General features: G+C 48.8%; 1 protein-coding gene across 1 annotated transcript in view; it reads right to left on the minus strand.

The window, feature by feature from the left end:
* Nucleotides 1–778: 778 nt before the first annotated feature.
* LOC140406324 (nuclear factor of activated T-cells, cytoplasmic 2-like) overlaps nucleotides 779–18,438 on the minus strand; it is a gene marked incomplete at its 3' end in the record, with an annotated part of 137,945 nt that continues 120,285 nt past the window's right edge. Inside the window, exon 8 of the mRNA XM_072494442.1 lies at nucleotides 779–915. Coding sequence (XP_072350543.1) covers nucleotides 779–915 — 137 coding nt within the window. The remainder of the gene's footprint in view (nucleotides 916–18,438) is intronic.

Below are 18,438 nucleotides of genomic sequence, written 5' to 3' on the forward strand. Positions count from 1 at the left end.
TTCTATCTTGGATCTTTCAATTAACCAAGCACCCAAAGCTTTTTGGGGAAATAATTCCAGGTTTCCGTTAAACTTTGTATGAACAGTGCCTCCTGAACGACGTAGCAAACATTTTAAGATTGCACCCTCCTGTTCTGATTCCCGACACCAAGAGAAATGGTTCCACTATTCTACCCAGGCAAGTTCCTTTGTCACCTGAGGCATCTCAATTAAATCAATAGCCTGAACTATATTTAAAAGAGAACCAGTTTAGAATGAATAACTTGACTAATTGCCAGTCAGCTTTTTGGGTTCCCTAAGCCTCTCATGGGAATATCCATTCCCACTCCAGCTGTTTACCATCTCAGTTCCAATCCTGGACACACCCTTGAGGCACCAGCAATATTACCAGCTCCATTTCTGCCATTTGGTTCTGTTCAAGCTGTTTTGCTTATTGTGCAAACTGTAACATTTCTGCTAAACCACAGTCTCATAATGCCGGAGTTGAGCATTACCTGATTATTTACTGTTGTGGATTAATTGCTGACACATTATTCCTGAGAGCTTATGAACTTAATTAGGTAGCAGTTGAGTGTGGTGCTCATTCGCTGCGGGTTTGCTGGCACATTCCCACCTGCACCATAAGCAAAACTTTGAGCAAAACCACATGCCCAAAATTAATGTGGGGCAAAAGAATGTCTCCAGAATTTAAGTCAGGATTGTGTTAGCTTGAAGTCTCACATGAATAAAACTGAAAGAGGGATGGGATGATAGCTAAAAGCTGCTTCATACCACTTACATTGGGAGTAATTTGTAAACCGCAAAGAGGTGAAAGAGAAAATAACCACTGGGGTTTGACAGCCGAGCTCGGCTTATATTCACTAACATTATCCGCAGTGTATTTATATCTGTAGAGTCTTCTTTTTCTACCAGTTTCTGTTTATTACAGAAGGAGAGATTTAATGGGGCAGTAGTTAACAGTGAAGTGGCTGATTTGCTGCCTCAGTCCTGCTCTGCCACCATCTTAATTTGGGCCTTCGGGTGGGAAGCCCAAGGACACAACTGAATCAAGCAGTAGTCCCATTAATCCAGGCAAATTGAGGCCCTCTGGTGTATGTTGGTACTTGGTGCAATTTTGAAGGCCCACTTGGAGGAGCTTGTGCTCAGTAATATCGGTCTCTCTGGAGGAAAGGGCCCCAAAAGCTAAGCCTAATAGTATTGTTGTGCAGCCATGCGTGGAAGACGTGCTGACACAGACTAATGTGCCAGGCCCCCTCCCTCTGTGATATGTTTCTACCCCCCTGTCATAATATACACCAGTACATTATGGTGCAGACACCACACACACTGATGGACATGCAGTGGGACCAATCAGCATACACAACACTGCAGCCAATCACCAGTGAGAGCACACGCACTATAAAGACAGGGGACAGGAGAGTTCCCGCTCATTCTAGTAGCAGACAGCTCGGAGCACAGAGCTCACAGCCTGCAACACAGACATTCACCATGTGCTGAGTGCATCACCTGGTTAGGACTAGGCAAGGGTCAACAGTTAAAGCTGGTATTGCATTTACCCACAGTTTAAGTATGTTAATATAGTTAACCTTACAATGAAATAGAGTTGCACCACTTCAAGTGTTGGTGACCTGTTTGTGATCCAGAACACCCAACACATCACTCCCCTTGACCCACTGGCTGGTCGTCACGATTCAATTTTCTCGCTGGCATCGCACCCCCTGCCAGTGGGTTTCGCGGGGTATAGGGTGGGTACAATGGGAAATCCCATTGACAATCGTCGGGAAGATAGAATCCCAATGCCAGAGAACGGCGTGCAGCCGAGAAACACGAGGCTGGCAGACTGGAGAATCCCACCCACTAGGCCCATTTGGGTCATGCAACTGGTTGGTGGCATGTTATTGAAGCCCTGCCCTTAAAATGGACTGGGTTTCTGCCAGAGGAATTGAGTGGCAGGCTGGTTGCTTCTTGATAAAAATCTCCCCAAACCTTTCCTTCAATTCATAAAATTGATGCAAATTTGCTAAACTGTGATTTTCTGTTTGTCAATTCATGAACTGTTTTTTTTTAATGGAAATGTTTCTCAGCTGTGGAAAGTTACTAGAACGTGTTCTTGGCATGAAGTTGACCCCAAGTGACAAAATTAAAGCAGATACAAATCAAAGAACGTCAAGCCATTAGAAGCAAGACAGAACGAGAAACAGAAAGACAGTATTGACTTGATTCATAACATGGTCATTTCTTACCTTATGCTGATAAGAACAGTTGGAATATGTGCAGAAATCTTCTGAGAGAAGGCATTATGTCAGCAATGAATTACTTAGGCAAAACAAACATTCAAGTGATCAGAGGCATTGACTTAGTGAAGGAGCAATGGTGAACCTTTGAAATCAGCTCACACTCTGCATGAAGTCACCCTTTGCCACAGTGTTCAAGTATCAAAGCAGCATTTGCTTATTTATTCATTTTAATTCTGTTTCAGTCCAGATGCGTGCTGCCAACATTTCTGGAATTAACAACAGCAACATTATATAGAATGGACTAGCCACATAAATACTGTGGCTACAAGAGCAAATTGGAAGCTGGGAATTTTGCAAGCGTGACTCATCTCCTAACTCCCCAAAGCCTGACCACCATCTACAAGGCAGAACTCAGGAGTGTGATAGAATATTCTCCATCTGCCTGGAAGCTCCAATGGCAATCAATAAGCTTGACACCATCCAGCACAAATCAGGTTGTTGGATTGGCAGTCCATACCCCACCATAAACATTCACTCATTCACCACCGGTTCACAGTGGCTACAGGATGCACCCTCTACAAGCTTCACTCAAAAAACTTGGGCTAAATTCTCCCCCAACGGCGCGATGTCCGCCGACTGGCGCCAAAGACGGGAAACTGTCGGTGGCCGCTGACGCTCCCGCACATGCGCCGCATTTCCGCGCCAGCTGGCGGGGCACCAAACGCCAATTCCGCCAGCTGGCGGGGTAACAAAAGCCATTTCCGCCAGCTGGCGGAATCAGACGGGCATCGCGCCGGCCCAAAGGTGCGGAATGCTCCGCATCTTTGGGGGCCAAGCCCCAATATTGAGGGGCTAGGCCGACGCCGGTGGGATTTCCGCCCCGCCAGCTGGCGGAAATGGCGTTTGTTACCCCGCCAGCTGGTGGAAATGGCGTTTGGTGCCCCGCCAGCTGGCGCGGAAATGCGGCGCATGTGCGGGAGCGTCAGCGGCCGCCGACAGTTTCCCGCGCATGCGCAGTGGGGAGAGTCTCTTCCGCCTCCGCCATGGTGGAGACCGTGGCGGAGACGGAAGGGAAAGAGTGCCCCCACGACACAGGCCCGCCCGCGGATCGGTGGGCCCCGATCGCGGGCCAGGCCACCGTGGGGGCACCGCCCGGGGTCAGATCGCCCCGCGCCCCCCCCAGGACCCCGGAGCCCGCCCACGCCGCCTGGTCCCGCCGGTAAATACCAGCTTTGATTTACGCCGGCGGGACAGCCAATTTCTGGGCGGGACTTCGGCCCATCCGGGCCGGAGAATTGAGCGGGGGGTCCCGCCAACCGGCGCGGCACGATTCCCGCCCCCGCCCAATCTCCGGTACCGGAGACTTCGGCGGGGGCGGGGGCGGGATTCACGGCGGCCAACGGCCATTCTCCGACCCGGCGGGGGGTCGGAGAATGACGCCCCTTGTGTCAAACGGCTTTTCGACAACACCTTCCAAGCCCACCTAGAAGAATAGGGAGAGCAGGCACAGGGGAACAGCATCACTTGCAAGTTATTTTCCAAGCAACACAGCATCAAGACCACCCTTCCATCATCAGTGCTGGATGGAAATCCTGGAATTCCCGACTTAGCAACACGTTGAGTGAAACTATGCCACAAAGACAGCAGCGGTTCAAGAAGGTGGCTCATCACTGCTTTCTCAAGGACAATCAGGATGCCATTTAAAAATGGTTTCCCAATCTCCTCTTGCATTGAGGAGTACAGGCAAGCGGAGCACTTCAGTGTGGGAAACAGGACTATCTGTGGTCTCAGCAGGGCGTCCCTACCGAGGCCCCGGATTGCAACAGACTCCCATTCGATAACGTGGTCTTTCTCGGTACTGCGAGTGCAGGGAAACACCTGGCTAAACACCCTCGACTCTGTTGCAATTCAGTTAGATCGCGCCCACTGTGTTAGGACCAAAGGTCAATGGAAGTTTTTGAGCAGTAGAGTCATAAGCCAACAGAACTAAGTTTGGATATAATGTGGGTGGTGCAGTTAGCATTGTTTGTCTGGTACACTTTGTCATGATATTCAAACACACACATCATGATAGACACACCAACAGACAAATCAGAACACACAACACCACAACCAATGACAGAAAGATATAAAAGCACAGACACGACCCCCGGTGGTCAGTATTAGCTGCAGAGGAGAACCAGGACACATCTATTGCCAAACACACTCAGGGAGACAGCACGTGCAGAGTATCCAGAACGAACTGTATTATAAGAGTTATAATAAAATAGAGTTGTACCACATACAACTGTGTTGGCTCATCTGTGCACCAGAGCACCCAACACCACATGGTACAGGAGTGGATCGATACCTGCCGGCATACCTCAGTGTACACAGACAACCAGCAGTGCCCAGGCATGATGTACGAGCTCCCGGTTCCGCAGGCGCTCCAGTGCCACGGCGATCTCCGCGAAAACTGGCGGCGATTCCGGCAAATGTTCGAATTGTTCCTGGTGGCAGCTGAGCTCAAAGACCTGGATGATAGGGAAAAAATTGAATTTCTCCTCACCATCGCCGGTACAAGGGCAAGAGAAATATTCAGAAGGTTCAGGTTCTTCAGGAGGCAGCAAAGGTACGATTACCAGGCAGTCCTGGGCAAATTCTCCAAGTACTGTGAAGAAAACGCAATCCAATCGGCACATAAAGGTAAGAAAAGCTGCAGTACTCACCTCGTGGCTGGGATCCCGGAGCCCGAATTCCCAGAGGCCGAAATCCCGGGCCTGAGAGAAGGCTGGGTCGAGGTCGGCGGCCATCTTGCTAAAGGTATAACGCTAGCACAGTTGCGCGAGCAGTGCGCAGAACCGGAAGTTTCGTTTGCGCATGCGCGAGATGCTGCGCATGCGCAGTCAAGAAAACGGCCATCGGTAAAGGATCAGCGATCTGAGCATGCGCAGTCGCTTCCTACGTGCTACATACCGAGCGTCAGGATGTCAGAGGCCCCAGACTGCACCAATTTAAAAGGGAAATGTCCCAAATCCAATTTAAAAGGGAAACGTCCCAAATCAAAAAAACAAAAATCTGTTAAAGCTGTAAAACAACCTTCCCTCACCTGGAATGACAGCACAGTGCCGCAAATTGACCCAGGAGATGAATTTGACCTCCGAAGAACCCTCCGACAAGCAGTTACCTACGCACAAGCCGATGATTCTGACCTTGAATACTTCGATGACGATCTTTACAGTATTTCCGGACCTCGCGAGCCCAATGATAGCTCCGTGGTCCTATATGACTATGACTCGGACGAACCTTTCGTGTTGCACATTGGCGGCCCCCACATTGAATCCGACGCAGATGCGGATTCATTTTTCGGATTTGAGGATCTTCAATCCAGCAGATATGACGTTCCAACTTATCAGTACCGGATGATGCTGCAGCCTGACATTAACAGACAGGGAGCGGTGCAAGCACACGGAGAGTGCCCTGCTGCCACACAGAGCGTGGTCCACGTCCCGCTCAACGTTCCCGACTCTATGAAAGAAGACATGCAAGACTCCAGAGTGCAGTCCTCGCATGAACCAGAAGTGACTCCAGTGTCACAAGCTTCCACAGCAAGCTCGTGGACAGACTCCACAATTGCAGAAATGCAAGACTCCAGAGCGCAGTCCTTGCACGAACAAGAAGTGACTCCAGTGTCACAAGCCTCCACAGAGAGCTCGTGGACAGCCTCCACGATAGAAGCAACGCAAGACTCCAGAGCGCAGTCCTTGCACGAACAAGAAGTGACTCCAGTGTCACAAGCCTCCACAGAGAGCTCGTGGACGGACTCCACGATGGAAGGAACGCAAGACTCCAGAGCGCAGTCCTTGCAGGAACAAGACCATGAGGGTCTAGCAACCTCTCCTGACCAACCAGCGGCAGACGATGCAAGTCTGCCATGCTCACGTGAACAGCAAGAAGGCTATAACAGCCTACCATGCTCCACTACACAGCAGCATGAACATGACGGTCTCTCATGCTACAATGAAGGGCACAGCGCTGAAGACTGTTCAAGCCTAACTGAAGACAAGCCAAAGGAATCGCCTCGTCCAAGCCCGAAGAAAAAAGGTTTATGCGCTGACCTTCAGGATCATTATAGCCGAACAGAGATTAATAATGCTGCACGGCCACAGAAGGATGCTGAGGATTTGCTAACGAAATTAATTGAATGTTTAACTTGCAAGGAGCAGACTGAGAATTGCCAGTGTTTTAGTACGGATCGAAAAAATGGACAAGACATTGATCCTCAGGTAATGGAAATAACACAACCTGAATCATATCTACAGCAGGGACAAATGTCTCCCTTCAACACAACACCGCAAAATCCCAACTTCGGAGACCAGCAGTTAGTCAGTAATGACTCTTCAAACCTTGAGGGGAACATTAATTGCATTGAACCTATACACGCTCCACTGATTATTGAGCAGAACATTGGAGCAAGAATCCTGAGGACACCGACATCGAGTAGCCAGATAACGAATTTAAAACCCACAGCAGTGTCAAGTGAACCAAGTGTGCTTTCCACTAATGGTGAAGATGCAGATAAGGTCGACCCGATTATCCATTGTACCACACTAACCCCAGTGATTAAGCAGTTATGTATGGGGAGTATAAGGTGGGCAATTGAGAACAGTAAAAGAGAGACTGTGACCATGCCAGTCCCAGCAAAATCAGACCCAGAGACCATGAAGGCATGTACATTAGACAAAGATACACATGAGGCACCTGAGAAGAAAAGTGAAACGGAATGTTCTTTGGAAAATAGTACAATGTCGATAGAAACATTGGATCCTATATTCGAGACCATACCTATGGGAGAATTTGGGGGTAATAAACACGGTTCTGCAATGTCTGGGGGAAGATTTAAAATTCCAAAGAAGAAAAGCCCAAATGAAGGACAACGGCAAGACAATGACAGTCCACCGACATGGTGTGCACCACCAGATGAAAACTCTGACAATTTACCCAACCCTAGTGAACAGCAAACTGCTAATGAGGATCTATCCACGGGATGTGAGACGAGTGACGACAGCATCCCACTTCCCATGCAAAAGGTGCAAGGTGACAGACCTCGCCTAGTGCGTACCGAGGCACTCGACGATCACGGTGGGACCACTGACGACTGCGGTGGCAGCGCACCGCTTCCACCCTCGATGGCTCGACCCTCTCCACTGGTTGGTGCATTCCTGCATGTTCCGACTCCAGAAGTGCAGCTTCAGGGAATCTCGGCTGCCTCCAGTGAACCTGTTGGGACTCCGGACGGGGGGCATCGACGGAAGGCAGACCGGACTCCAGATTGGGAGCAGCCAAGCGCCGACTCTGATTCGCGCACGCCAGACCTTGCTCCGGACGGGCGGTGTCGCGGCCTCGGTGATGGCACGCTCAGGGTGACGGCGGATGCCACGGCGACAGGGAATGGATCGCGTGGCAGTCCCACTGGGTCGGCAGTGGCAACCAGCACCGGCGGTCCAAGATGGACACACCAATTCGCGCCATCGCCAGACGTTGATGCGAGCAACAATTCTCTCTCCAAGGCGACATGCTTCGACGTTTCTCTGCGGAGTCGCCCTTCCGGCACAGCAGGTGGCCGGAACCAGCGTACACGGTCTCGGCCAACTTCCACATCTGGCACAGTCATCGCCTTGCATGATATTAGTGATGGTGCTACTTCGATGGCGACGACCCATCGGCTACAAGATGCCGTCCACCACAAACATAAAAAGAAAAAGACTCCACCTTGTTCCTGGCATGCAGGGCGGATGGATTGGTGCGTAGGCGCAATCAGCGAGCTTTGCGCCGCCTTCCACGCTCGCAACTGAACCGTACGCACACGCCGGATCCTCCACTGGTTCCCAAGGATGACTTCGTGGAGATGCCACGGATCATGCCCCTTCCATCGCCACCAGAACCAAACCACAGCCAAGGCACCACTAACAAAGATGTTGAATGTTATATTTGCACGAATGAAAAAACCAAGCACTGCACGAAGTACAACAAATGGTAAAGTAGAGACTTCGGCAACAGCATCACCTCCAACAGTCCAAGGTGAACCAGTGTGACCCCAAATCTCCACAGCTGAACCGGCTTGAGGACCAGCCCATTCTTGAGGCGGTCACCCATTAGACTGGACTTATAACGCTGTTCATACGTTCAAAAAGTCAAACACTTCTGTATTATAACCTGTTGTTGTTTATTGTTCCAGATATCGTCTGACCAGACCAATGTTCAAGTTTTTTTTTCTCTCGCATCCAAGTTTTGTTATGGTACAACCTTGTTAGTGTGACGCACCCGACATCGCCCCATGTAAATAGTTACGTCATATACACACGCTGTACATAACACACACACACACTCTTCGATGCACTCACGACACAATTATATTTATAACCACGTAGGCACATATCTTTGTAAAAAGGGGGGATGTCATGATATTCAAACACACACATCATGATAGACACACCAACAGACAAATCAGAACACACAACACCACAACCAATGACAGAAAGATATAAAAGCACAGACACGACCCCCGGTGGTCAGTATTAGCTGCAGAGGAGAACCAGGACACATCTATTGCCAAACACACTCAGGGAGACAGCACGTGCAGAGTATCCAGAACGAACTGTATTATAAGAGTTATAATAAAATAGAGTTGTACCACATACAACTGTGTTGGCTCATCTGTGCACCAGAGCACCCAACACCACACACTTGTCAGGAAAAAAACGGTTCCTATGGATCATCCAGCAATAGCAGTTCTGCTAAACAGTTAAACTTCCAAATGTTCTGCAGTCATCTCATTACATGCATGTGGTTTTCAGTCGGCCCACCCAAAAGAAGAACACCTTTCACAAAGTCCTTTCACTTCATGAACATACAGGAGATTTGTCACATCACTCTTCCTACCCCAATAGTTGTCTGAAATTGCAAAGCTTCTGATTCTTTTCAGGGTGGACATCCTTCTATTGGTGGTTCCTGCTAATATGTGCGTCTGGTGTGACTAATTTGTTTGGAAAACTGATATTGTTTCCTTGTTAAATATTATTGTGGGCACATGAGACAATTGCTACATGATATTCTGCCAGAATTTCAGCCATTTTAAAGTTGAATAAGGAAACAACTATCTGAACAAAAAGCGATTTATAGATTTTGAGCAGTAAATGGGTACTTTTCATCGTCTAAATGTAGACTGGCAAGTGTGACCTACTAAGGTTTGCCCTTTAAATGTTAGAATATTTTCATTCTCATGTTATTACTATTGCTAATGGGGAACAAGATCTGTGGTATAGGTGAGAATAGAATGTATTATGTGTGTTACTTTTTGCAACCAAAACTATATAATACACTCACTTCACTATCAAAATTAGCACACCATGGGCGGGATTCTCCCGTACCCGGCGGGGCGAGGGATCCCGGCGGGATGGGGTGGCGTGAACCACTCCGGCATCGGGCCGCCCCAAAGGTGGGGAATCCTCCCCACCTTTAGGGGCTAGGCCCACCCCGGAGTGGTTGGCGCCCCGCCGGCTGGCATGGAAGGCCTTTGGCGTCGTGTCAGCTGGGGCCGAATGGACTCCGCCAGCCAGCGCAGGTCCGCCCATGCGCGGGATCGTCAGTGGCTGCTGCTGTCATCCCCGCGCATGCGCAGGGCGCTGTTCACCTACGCGTCAGCCATGGCGGAGGCAGACATGGCCGGCGGGTAGGAAAAGAGTGCCCCCATGGCACAGGCCCATCCGCAGATCGGTGGGCCCCGATCACGGGCCAGGCCACTGTGGGGGCACCCCCAGGGGCCAGATCGCCCCGTGCCCCCCCAGGACACTGGAGCCTGACTGCCGCCAGGTCCCGCCGGTAAGGGACCTAGTCCAATCTACGCCGGTGGGACCTGCATAGAACCAGCGGGACTTCGGCCCATCTCGGGTCGGAGAATCGCCGGGGGGGACCCGCTGACCGGCGCGGCGCGATTCCCAACCCCGCCGAATCTCCGGTGCCGGAGAATTCGGCGACCAGCAGGGGTGGGATTCACGCCGCCCCCCGGCGATTCTCCGACTCGGCGGGGGGTCGGATAATCCCGCCCCTCATTATCATTCTCACACTTATTTCACTATTCCACTTATTCGACTACATCACACCATATTAACATTAATTGAACACATTTACTTTATACTTTTACACAATTAACTCGGCTCAAAATGTTGAAGTTTTAAATAAACGCGAATCCAGAATAATTTGTGAACAATCTTGCAAAACTTCCTTTTACGTCTGAACTCAATCTAGTAATACACCAGCTTTCAGTAACCTTCAGAAACACAAGAACAAAAAGTAACATTTTCAAATCATTATCAGGATGTGATTTTTGTTCAAAGCAGAAAGGAGATTAACTTCTGTCTAGAAGATTGACCTCTCAATTCTGCTCCAGTGAGTGGAAAAGCAGGCAGCCTGCAATGTTTAAGGCATTGCAATGGTTTCCTGAGCAAGGTATGAAACTGATACATATTGAGGTTGACAGAAAAGTACCCTTGCTGATTGAAAAATTTCAGTATGAATTGTAATAGATATTACGCATAAAAAAAAACCCTAAAATCAATAATGCACAGTCGGCATGTGTATAGAATCTGGGGCGAAATTCTCCGGAAATGGCGCGATGTCCGCTGACTGGCGCCCAAAACGGCGCAAATCAGACGGGCATCGCGCCGCCCCAAAGGTCCCGCATCTTTGGGGGCCGAGCCCCAACCCTGAGGGGCTAGGTCGGCACCGGACGAATTTCCTCCCCGCCAGCTGGCGTAAAAGGTCTTTGGTGCCCCGCCAGCTGGCACAGAAATGACATCTCCGGGCGGCGCATGCGCGGGAGCGTCAGCGGCCGCTGACAGCTTCCCACGCATGCGCAGTGCAGGGAGTCTCTTCTGCCTCCGCCATGGTGGAGACCGTGGCGGAGGCGGAAGGGAAAGAGTGCCCCCATGGCACAGGCCCGCCCGCGGATCGGTGGGCCCCGATCGCGGGTCAGGCCACCCGGGGCCAGATCGCCCTGCGCCCCCCCCAGGACCCCGGAGCCCGCCCGCGCCGCCTTGTCCCACCGGTAAGGTAGGTGGTTTAATTTACGCCGGGGGGACAGGCATTTTAGCGGCGGGACTTCGGCCCATCCGGGCTGGAGAATCGCGCGGGGGGGCCCGCCAACTGGCGCGATTCCCGCCCCCGCCGAATCTCCGGTGCCGGAGACTTCGGCAACCGGCGGGGGCGGGATTCACGCCAGCCCCCAGCGATTCTCCGACCCGGCGGGGGGTCGGAGAATCTCGCCCCTGATACCCATTTTAAACTCTTTCTTATTTCTATATACAAAACAGCTATTCACAATATATATTAATGATTTGGCTGAGGGAACAAAATGTAACATCTCAAAGTTTGCAGATGATATCAAGTTGGCTGGGAGGGTGAACTGTGATGAGGATGCAGGGATCCTACAGCATGATCTGGAAAGGTTGAGTGAGTGGGCAAATCAATAGAAGATGCAGTATAATTTGGATAAATGTGAGGTTATTCACTTTGGAAGCAAAAACAAGAAGGCAGATTGCTACCTGAATGGCTGAAAATTGGGAGAGGAGTGTGTGCAGTGGGACCTGTATGTCCTTGTGCATCCGTCGCCGAAGGTAAGCATGTAGGTACAGCAGACAGTAAAGAAGGCTAATGATATGTTGGCCTTCATTGCAAGAGGTTTTGAGTACAGGAGCAGGGATGTGTTGTTGCAATTATACAGGGCCTTGGTGAGGCCACACCTAGAATATTATGCGTAGTTTTGGTCTTCTTTTCTGAAGAAGGATGTTCTTGCTCTCGAGGGTGTGCAGCAAAGGTTTACCAGACTGATTCCAAGGATGGCGGACTGATGTATGAGGAGAAATTGACTAGATTAGGATTGTTTTCGCTGGAGTTCAGAAGAATGATGGGGGTCTCATAGAGACTTATAAAATTCGATCAGCACTAGATAGGGTGGATGCAGGGAGGATGTTCCCAATGGTGGGTGTGTCCAGAACCAGGGGTCATAGTCTGAAGATTCGGGGTAGACCATTTAGGACAGAGATGAGGAGACATTTCTTCACCCAAAGAGTGGTGAGCCTGTGGAATTCATTACCACAGGAAGTAGTTGAGGCTAAGACATTATACGTTAAAGAAGCGGCTAGATATGGCACTTGAGGCGAATATGGCATTTGGAATCAAGGGTTATGGGGCGAAAGCAGGCTTGGACTATTTAGTTGGACCGTGATGATCGTGATAAAAGGTGGAGCAGGCTCGAAGGGCCGAATGGCCTCCTCCTGCTCCTTTCTTCTATGTTTCTATGTATATGTTACATAAATAAATGGCTTGTACTTAGATTGTTGGCACCCAAGGAATCTTATGCTTTTGTAAACCTTAATGCTAAAAAAATCGACAAATGTTACAGTAATACATTTTGGGAGTTGAAACTAAGTATACATTTAATGAAAAGACATTAAAGGGTATAAATATATAGAGGTAACTTAAGGTTCAAATGCTTTCTTGAAAATGCAATTGCAGGTCAAGGAAGCCATGAAAAGCCACATAGCATTTGGATTTTCGAAATAGAGGCACAGAGTATAAATGTAAAGAAGAATATTTATATAAACCACTGGCTAAGGCCACAGTTGGAGTACTAGCTAGAGAAAGGACATTAAAGTTTTTAAAAAAACATTGGCCAGATGGTGCCCTGGATAGGAAACTGCAGTTATGTGGAGAGACTCAAGACTCGGCAATTATTTCAATTGGAGCATAGAACTTACCTGGACAGCCAGAATAAATATGACATCACATTGTATAAGGGGGATGAAGTGGAACTGAGCTTATACTCTATTTGCATTTAAAGCTGGTTAAAAGTGATTTTGTTTTGCATTGGAATAATGGGCGGGATTTACTGACCAACCCGCCGTGTGTTTTCTGGCGGCGGAGGTGGGATTTACCGACCCCGTCGTTGTCAAGGGACTTCACCATGGCTGCTCCTCTCGTCGCCGGGAAACCCTCGTGCCGGCACGGGACCGGAATATCCCGCCGGCGTGAACAGCTGGTAAATCCCACCCGATGAATATGATGTGATTCTCGACAGGTTACAATCATATCCACTCTGATTCAGAATTTCTATTTGAATGCTGGCCCATCTTATGAGGTAAGTATTGATTATTTTGTTTGATAAATTAGGAAAATCAACAGGACAATCTCTTTAGACTTCTCTATTGGGTTGATATGAATCTATTGTTTATTAGCTTCGGTTGGCGCTAATTTCCTGGGAGGCTAAATCTCTATTCTGCATTTGTTATGGCCCAGCATATAGCTACGACCTACACGGGTCGACAGTTCAGATAGCGGTAGTGTTTGCATCGCTAGACCCCTTGTTGTAATTTTTTTCACATGATGATGGAATTGCCCTTTCACCCACAAGTACTGTTGATCACAAGTCTACATAATATTTTACAAACCGCACAACCCGGTTTTGTGTTGCAAATTCATACTCCTATGACAGAACCCCATGTGTTCAAAATCCATAGTCCATTGACATTACCTTGAATGGAATTTTGCATTGCAAATTGTTACGGAACAACATTAATTTCCATCCTTGGCATAGTAAATTATTTTAATGAGATAATATCACAAACGATGATGTTGTCACATTTTAGTAGCATCTCCGAGTGGGGTTATAAAATACAGCAACAAAAATGTGAAAACCACCCCGCCTCAGAAGTGCCTATTTGTGGTTTAAATGGAGCAGGTATAGGAGTATCAGGGAGAAATCTGCTCTTGGAAGGCAAGTTAGTGGTTATATTGTGCTGCATGCCTCAAATTCTAACAACCTTTTAGATTTAATGCTGCAACCTGGGTCTCCTCGGGTTCATTAAACCTAACAACTGAACAGAGATGAGAGGGGCTGGAGTGATTATACCCCAGCCTCTTCACCACCAAACACCATTGCTACCCTCCCACACCCTCCACAGACCTTGGCTCCCCAAACTAACAGCCTCCTGATGCACCACGCCCCAACACCAGCCAAACCTCCAGGCTGACTCACAAGCTCACAACCTCAAGCCTCCACCATGATTTACCTCTCCGTGATGCCTTCCCCTACCACCCTGTGGTGCTTGTTCCTCGCTGGCTGCAGCTTCCCAGCACAGGCCTATCCACTCTACAACTAGGCAGCCTCTGAATCTGGCTGGCTGAGAAATAGAGAAAAAGAAATACAGAGGGCCTCCTGTCAGTAAATTTGTGAGGCCTGTTGTGTTGCTGCATTTCAAGGGTTCACAGCCACTATAACATACACATCCCCCCCCTCATATCTCCCCCCTCCCCCCCCCCCCCCCCACCCCAGCTCCCTTCCCAACCCCCCATAAAGATGAGAGCTTATGTAATGTAGATTTGGCATTCCCCACCCTAGATTTGAGGTTTTCAATGTTGCTATTTGACTATAAAACCATACAGCAATTCTGAACTCGTGGGTGGTGTTTGCATGCTTTTAGATACCCTACGACATTTGTCACTGTGCGTCAGTTGCTGTGGTTTGAGAATTTTCCAGTACACGGGCAAAAAGCTGACAGTGCATTCACAGCCTTTACTGAATATCTGCCTTGCTATCATTGGCCCTGCTGGAAAGAGTCATTTCTTTTGTATGGATGGTGGTTGACATGTAGCACCAAAGGTAGTACATTTTCCCTTTATTTTCAATCATTAATGATCAAAGAAATCAGAGCAGGTTCGGTTGAAATTTCATCTGGAAGACAGCCCCTCTGACAGTGCACAACTCCCTAAGTATGGCACTCGAGAGTCAGTCTTGAATATAAGTTTAAATCCCTGGAGTGCGATTTCGGACCCACAACCTTCTGACTCAGGGGCGAGAGTGCGGCTGAGTCCAGGCTCACGCTTGTTTTTCTGTTTCCCCGCAGTTGTATGTATGGGCGGCACGGTAGCATAGTGGTTAGCACTGTTGCTTCACAGTGCCAGGGTCCCGGGTTCGATTCCCGACTTGTGTCACTGCCTGTGCGGAGTCTGCACGTTCTCCCCTGTGTCTGCGTGGGTTTCCTCCGGGTGCTCTGGTTTCCTCCCACAAGTCCTGAAAGACGTGCTTGTTAGGTGAATTGGGCATTCTAAATTCTCCCTCTGTGTACTGCGAACAGGTGCCATAGTGTGGTAACTCGGAGATTTTCACAGTAACTTCATTGCAGTGTTAACGTAAGCCTAATAATAAAGGTTACAATTGCTTCATCCAACTTTCAGAAGGCTGTAATACATGTGAAAATTCCTGAAATCCTGAATGAAAACATCGAGGCCAACAAGAGTTACATGAAGGAACAATGAGGATGATTTCCTGTGTGAGGTGTATAAGTTGAATCATGGAGTGGATACAGAACAGAAGGAGACCATTCAGCCCACTATGGCTCCCAAAAGGAAAAACCTAGAAATGAAGGGTGCCTGTACCAGTAAAACATGCCTGAACTGGTATCTTAAAATGGAACTCCAGTATTACTGGTGTCAGTATTACTGATTTTTACTGGGACTTGAAAATCTTGGAACTGCGTCTTCCTTCTAGACTGTGCTGGATCTCGGTGAGAACGACGCTGGGCCCACTCCCCTGCCTTTCACCGCAGCCCTGAAAATCCTTTCCTTTCAAACAACTGCCCAATTCTCTTTTGAAAACTATGGCTGGATCTGCCTCCACCACACCCTCAGGCCGTGCAGTCCAGATCGTAACCATCACTGTGCAAAAATATTTTTTTCCTCATGCCGCCATTGCTTCTTTTGCCACAGTAGTTTGCAATTCACAGAGAAAAATTTTCCCTGCTGTTCTTTTTTGAACCACTCGAGTATTCTGCAACTCAAAATGTTTTCCAAAAGAAACATTCAAAAGCTATATAACCGAATATTTATGTACCTGTCTGAAATGCCCCAGAAATCTTGGACGCGATTCTCCGACCCCCCCATCGGGTCGGAGAATCGCCGGGGGCCGGCGTGAATCCCGCCCCCGTCGTGTCACGAATTCTCCGCCACCGGAGATTCGGCAGGGGCGGGAATCGTGCCGCGCCGGTCGGCGGGAATCCCCCGGCGATTCTCCGGTCCACGATGGGCCGAAGTCCCGCCGCTGTCAACCCACGCCAGCCGGCGTGGATTGAACCACCTTTGGGACGGCGGGGCTCGGCGGTGCAGGCGGGCTCCGCGGTCCTGGGGGTGGGGGGCACGGGGCGATCTGGCCCCGGGGGGTGCCCCCACGGTGGCCTGGCCCGCGATCGGGGCCCACCGATCCGCGGGCGGACCTGTGCCGTGGGGGCACTCTTTTCCTTCCGCCTTCGCCATGGTCTCCACCATGGCAGAGCCGGAAGAGACCCCCTCCACTGCGCATGCGCGGGGATGCCGTGAGCGGCTGCTGATGCTCCCGCGCATGCGCCGCATGGCAAAGTCAGTTTCGCGACAGATGGCGGGGCACCAAAGGCCTTTCCTGCCAGCTGGCGGGGCGGAAATCAGTCCGGCGCTGGCCTAGCCCCTCAAGGTGAGGGTTCGGCCCCTCAAGATGCCGAGACTTCCGCACCTTTGGGGCGGCGTGATGCCGGACTGATTCGCGCCGTTTTTGGCGCAGGTCGGCGGACATCGCGCCGATATCGGAGAATCCCGCCCCATATTGTTAAAAGTGCAATTGTTGTGAAGCTACCAACCTCAGATCCGCCCGCCATCTGCCTGTGGTTTCGATTTCTGATCCAGCAGAGAGTTTTGCATGAGTGTTTACACACGTGTGCAGAACTTCCACATCCACTAATTAAATATACCCAGCACATGGGCACACTATGCACACTCTCTAAATATCCCCTATTTTTCTACCTATTCATTTTAACAGGAAATTGTGGGCATCATGTCCAGACCTCTGGTCATCATATGCTCTCCTGGCAATGTGGAGTCCGGTGCTAGGGCTATCACAGATTAAAATAAACCCATGGCATCCATAAGAACATTATTATGCTTGTTTAAAAAAACATTTTGATATGATAATGGAGTCGGTCTCCATGCCATGTGAAACCCATGCAGTTACTCTGCCTTCTCACTGACCTCACACTGCTCTAATGTGCAATCTGGCCAAGTACGTGCCAGAGATATATATCAATCTTTGCCATGACATCATGGTCAACATAAAAGTTACCCCCTCAGTTTTTTGTCTTGGTATATCTAATAATTTGGGGGAAAAAAATCAACCCAGTTACTTTAGTTGAGCGATGTAAAATAACAAAAAAAACAATAAAAGTGTGCATTTTTTGTTTTCTAAGCATATCTTTAGCCCTGTTGCCAGGACATCTCTGTTGCGCTGGTGCGAATTTTCCATTTTCCACAAGCCACTTTGACAGCCCATCAAGGAAATGGCAATTTTTTACATTTAAAAAAAAAGTGCAAATTGGAAAATCTTTGCAGCACAGAAAAGGTCATGTCCCTCCTCTTACAGCACCTGTAACACAATCAGTAGTTTAGTTTGTTTTTGCAGCTCTCCAGGCCCTGTGAGTTACCCATCATACAAAAACATTTCTGTCATTGTCAAATGTTGACATCTTTGCAAGAATTCCAAAAACGCACTTCCAGAACTGAAGAACATTATTTCATTCAGAGTTTTCACTGAATAAACAAAAAGCTAGATAAACTTGTTACCTTTTGGACACAGTAACCGTTAATGACTCATAGCGAAATGAGGAGCAATTATGTGAGCCTTGTGGAATGTGGGTGGTATCAGGGAAAACATTCTATCACATGGCAACTCCAGTACAACAACATTCATTAACTTATCAATCATGGGAGCACAATGCCAACATTAGATTGAATTAGATGGAGACTTTTATCCCCGAAGTTGCTATTTAGTTTTTTTTGCCAGTAATCACAACAGAACCCTTTCCTAAACTGGCAAGTATATTACAAGTATCAGCACTCATTAAACAGAAATCCCAATATGATTTTTATTAAAGAATAAAACACAAAAATTGCTGAATGTCAAATTCTGAGGGCTACCTGCAAACCAAGCCCTCATTATTTTTTTCTTTGGTCGGTCCAGAGTTGAAGAAAATGATCAAAAGGTTTAATGTTTGGCACTCCAATAAGTGAATAAGAGGTACAGCAGATAGCTGTGCACAGCAGTTTACAAGAGCTGTTTATAGAGGGGAAGCCTTGTTAAGCAATG

This window comes from Scyliorhinus torazame, unplaced genomic scaffold, assembly GCF_047496885.1.
Source record: "Scyliorhinus torazame isolate Kashiwa2021f unplaced genomic scaffold, sScyTor2.1 scaffold_482, whole genome shotgun sequence".
Lineage (NCBI taxonomy): Eukaryota > Metazoa > Chordata > Chondrichthyes > Carcharhiniformes > Scyliorhinidae > Scyliorhinus > Scyliorhinus torazame.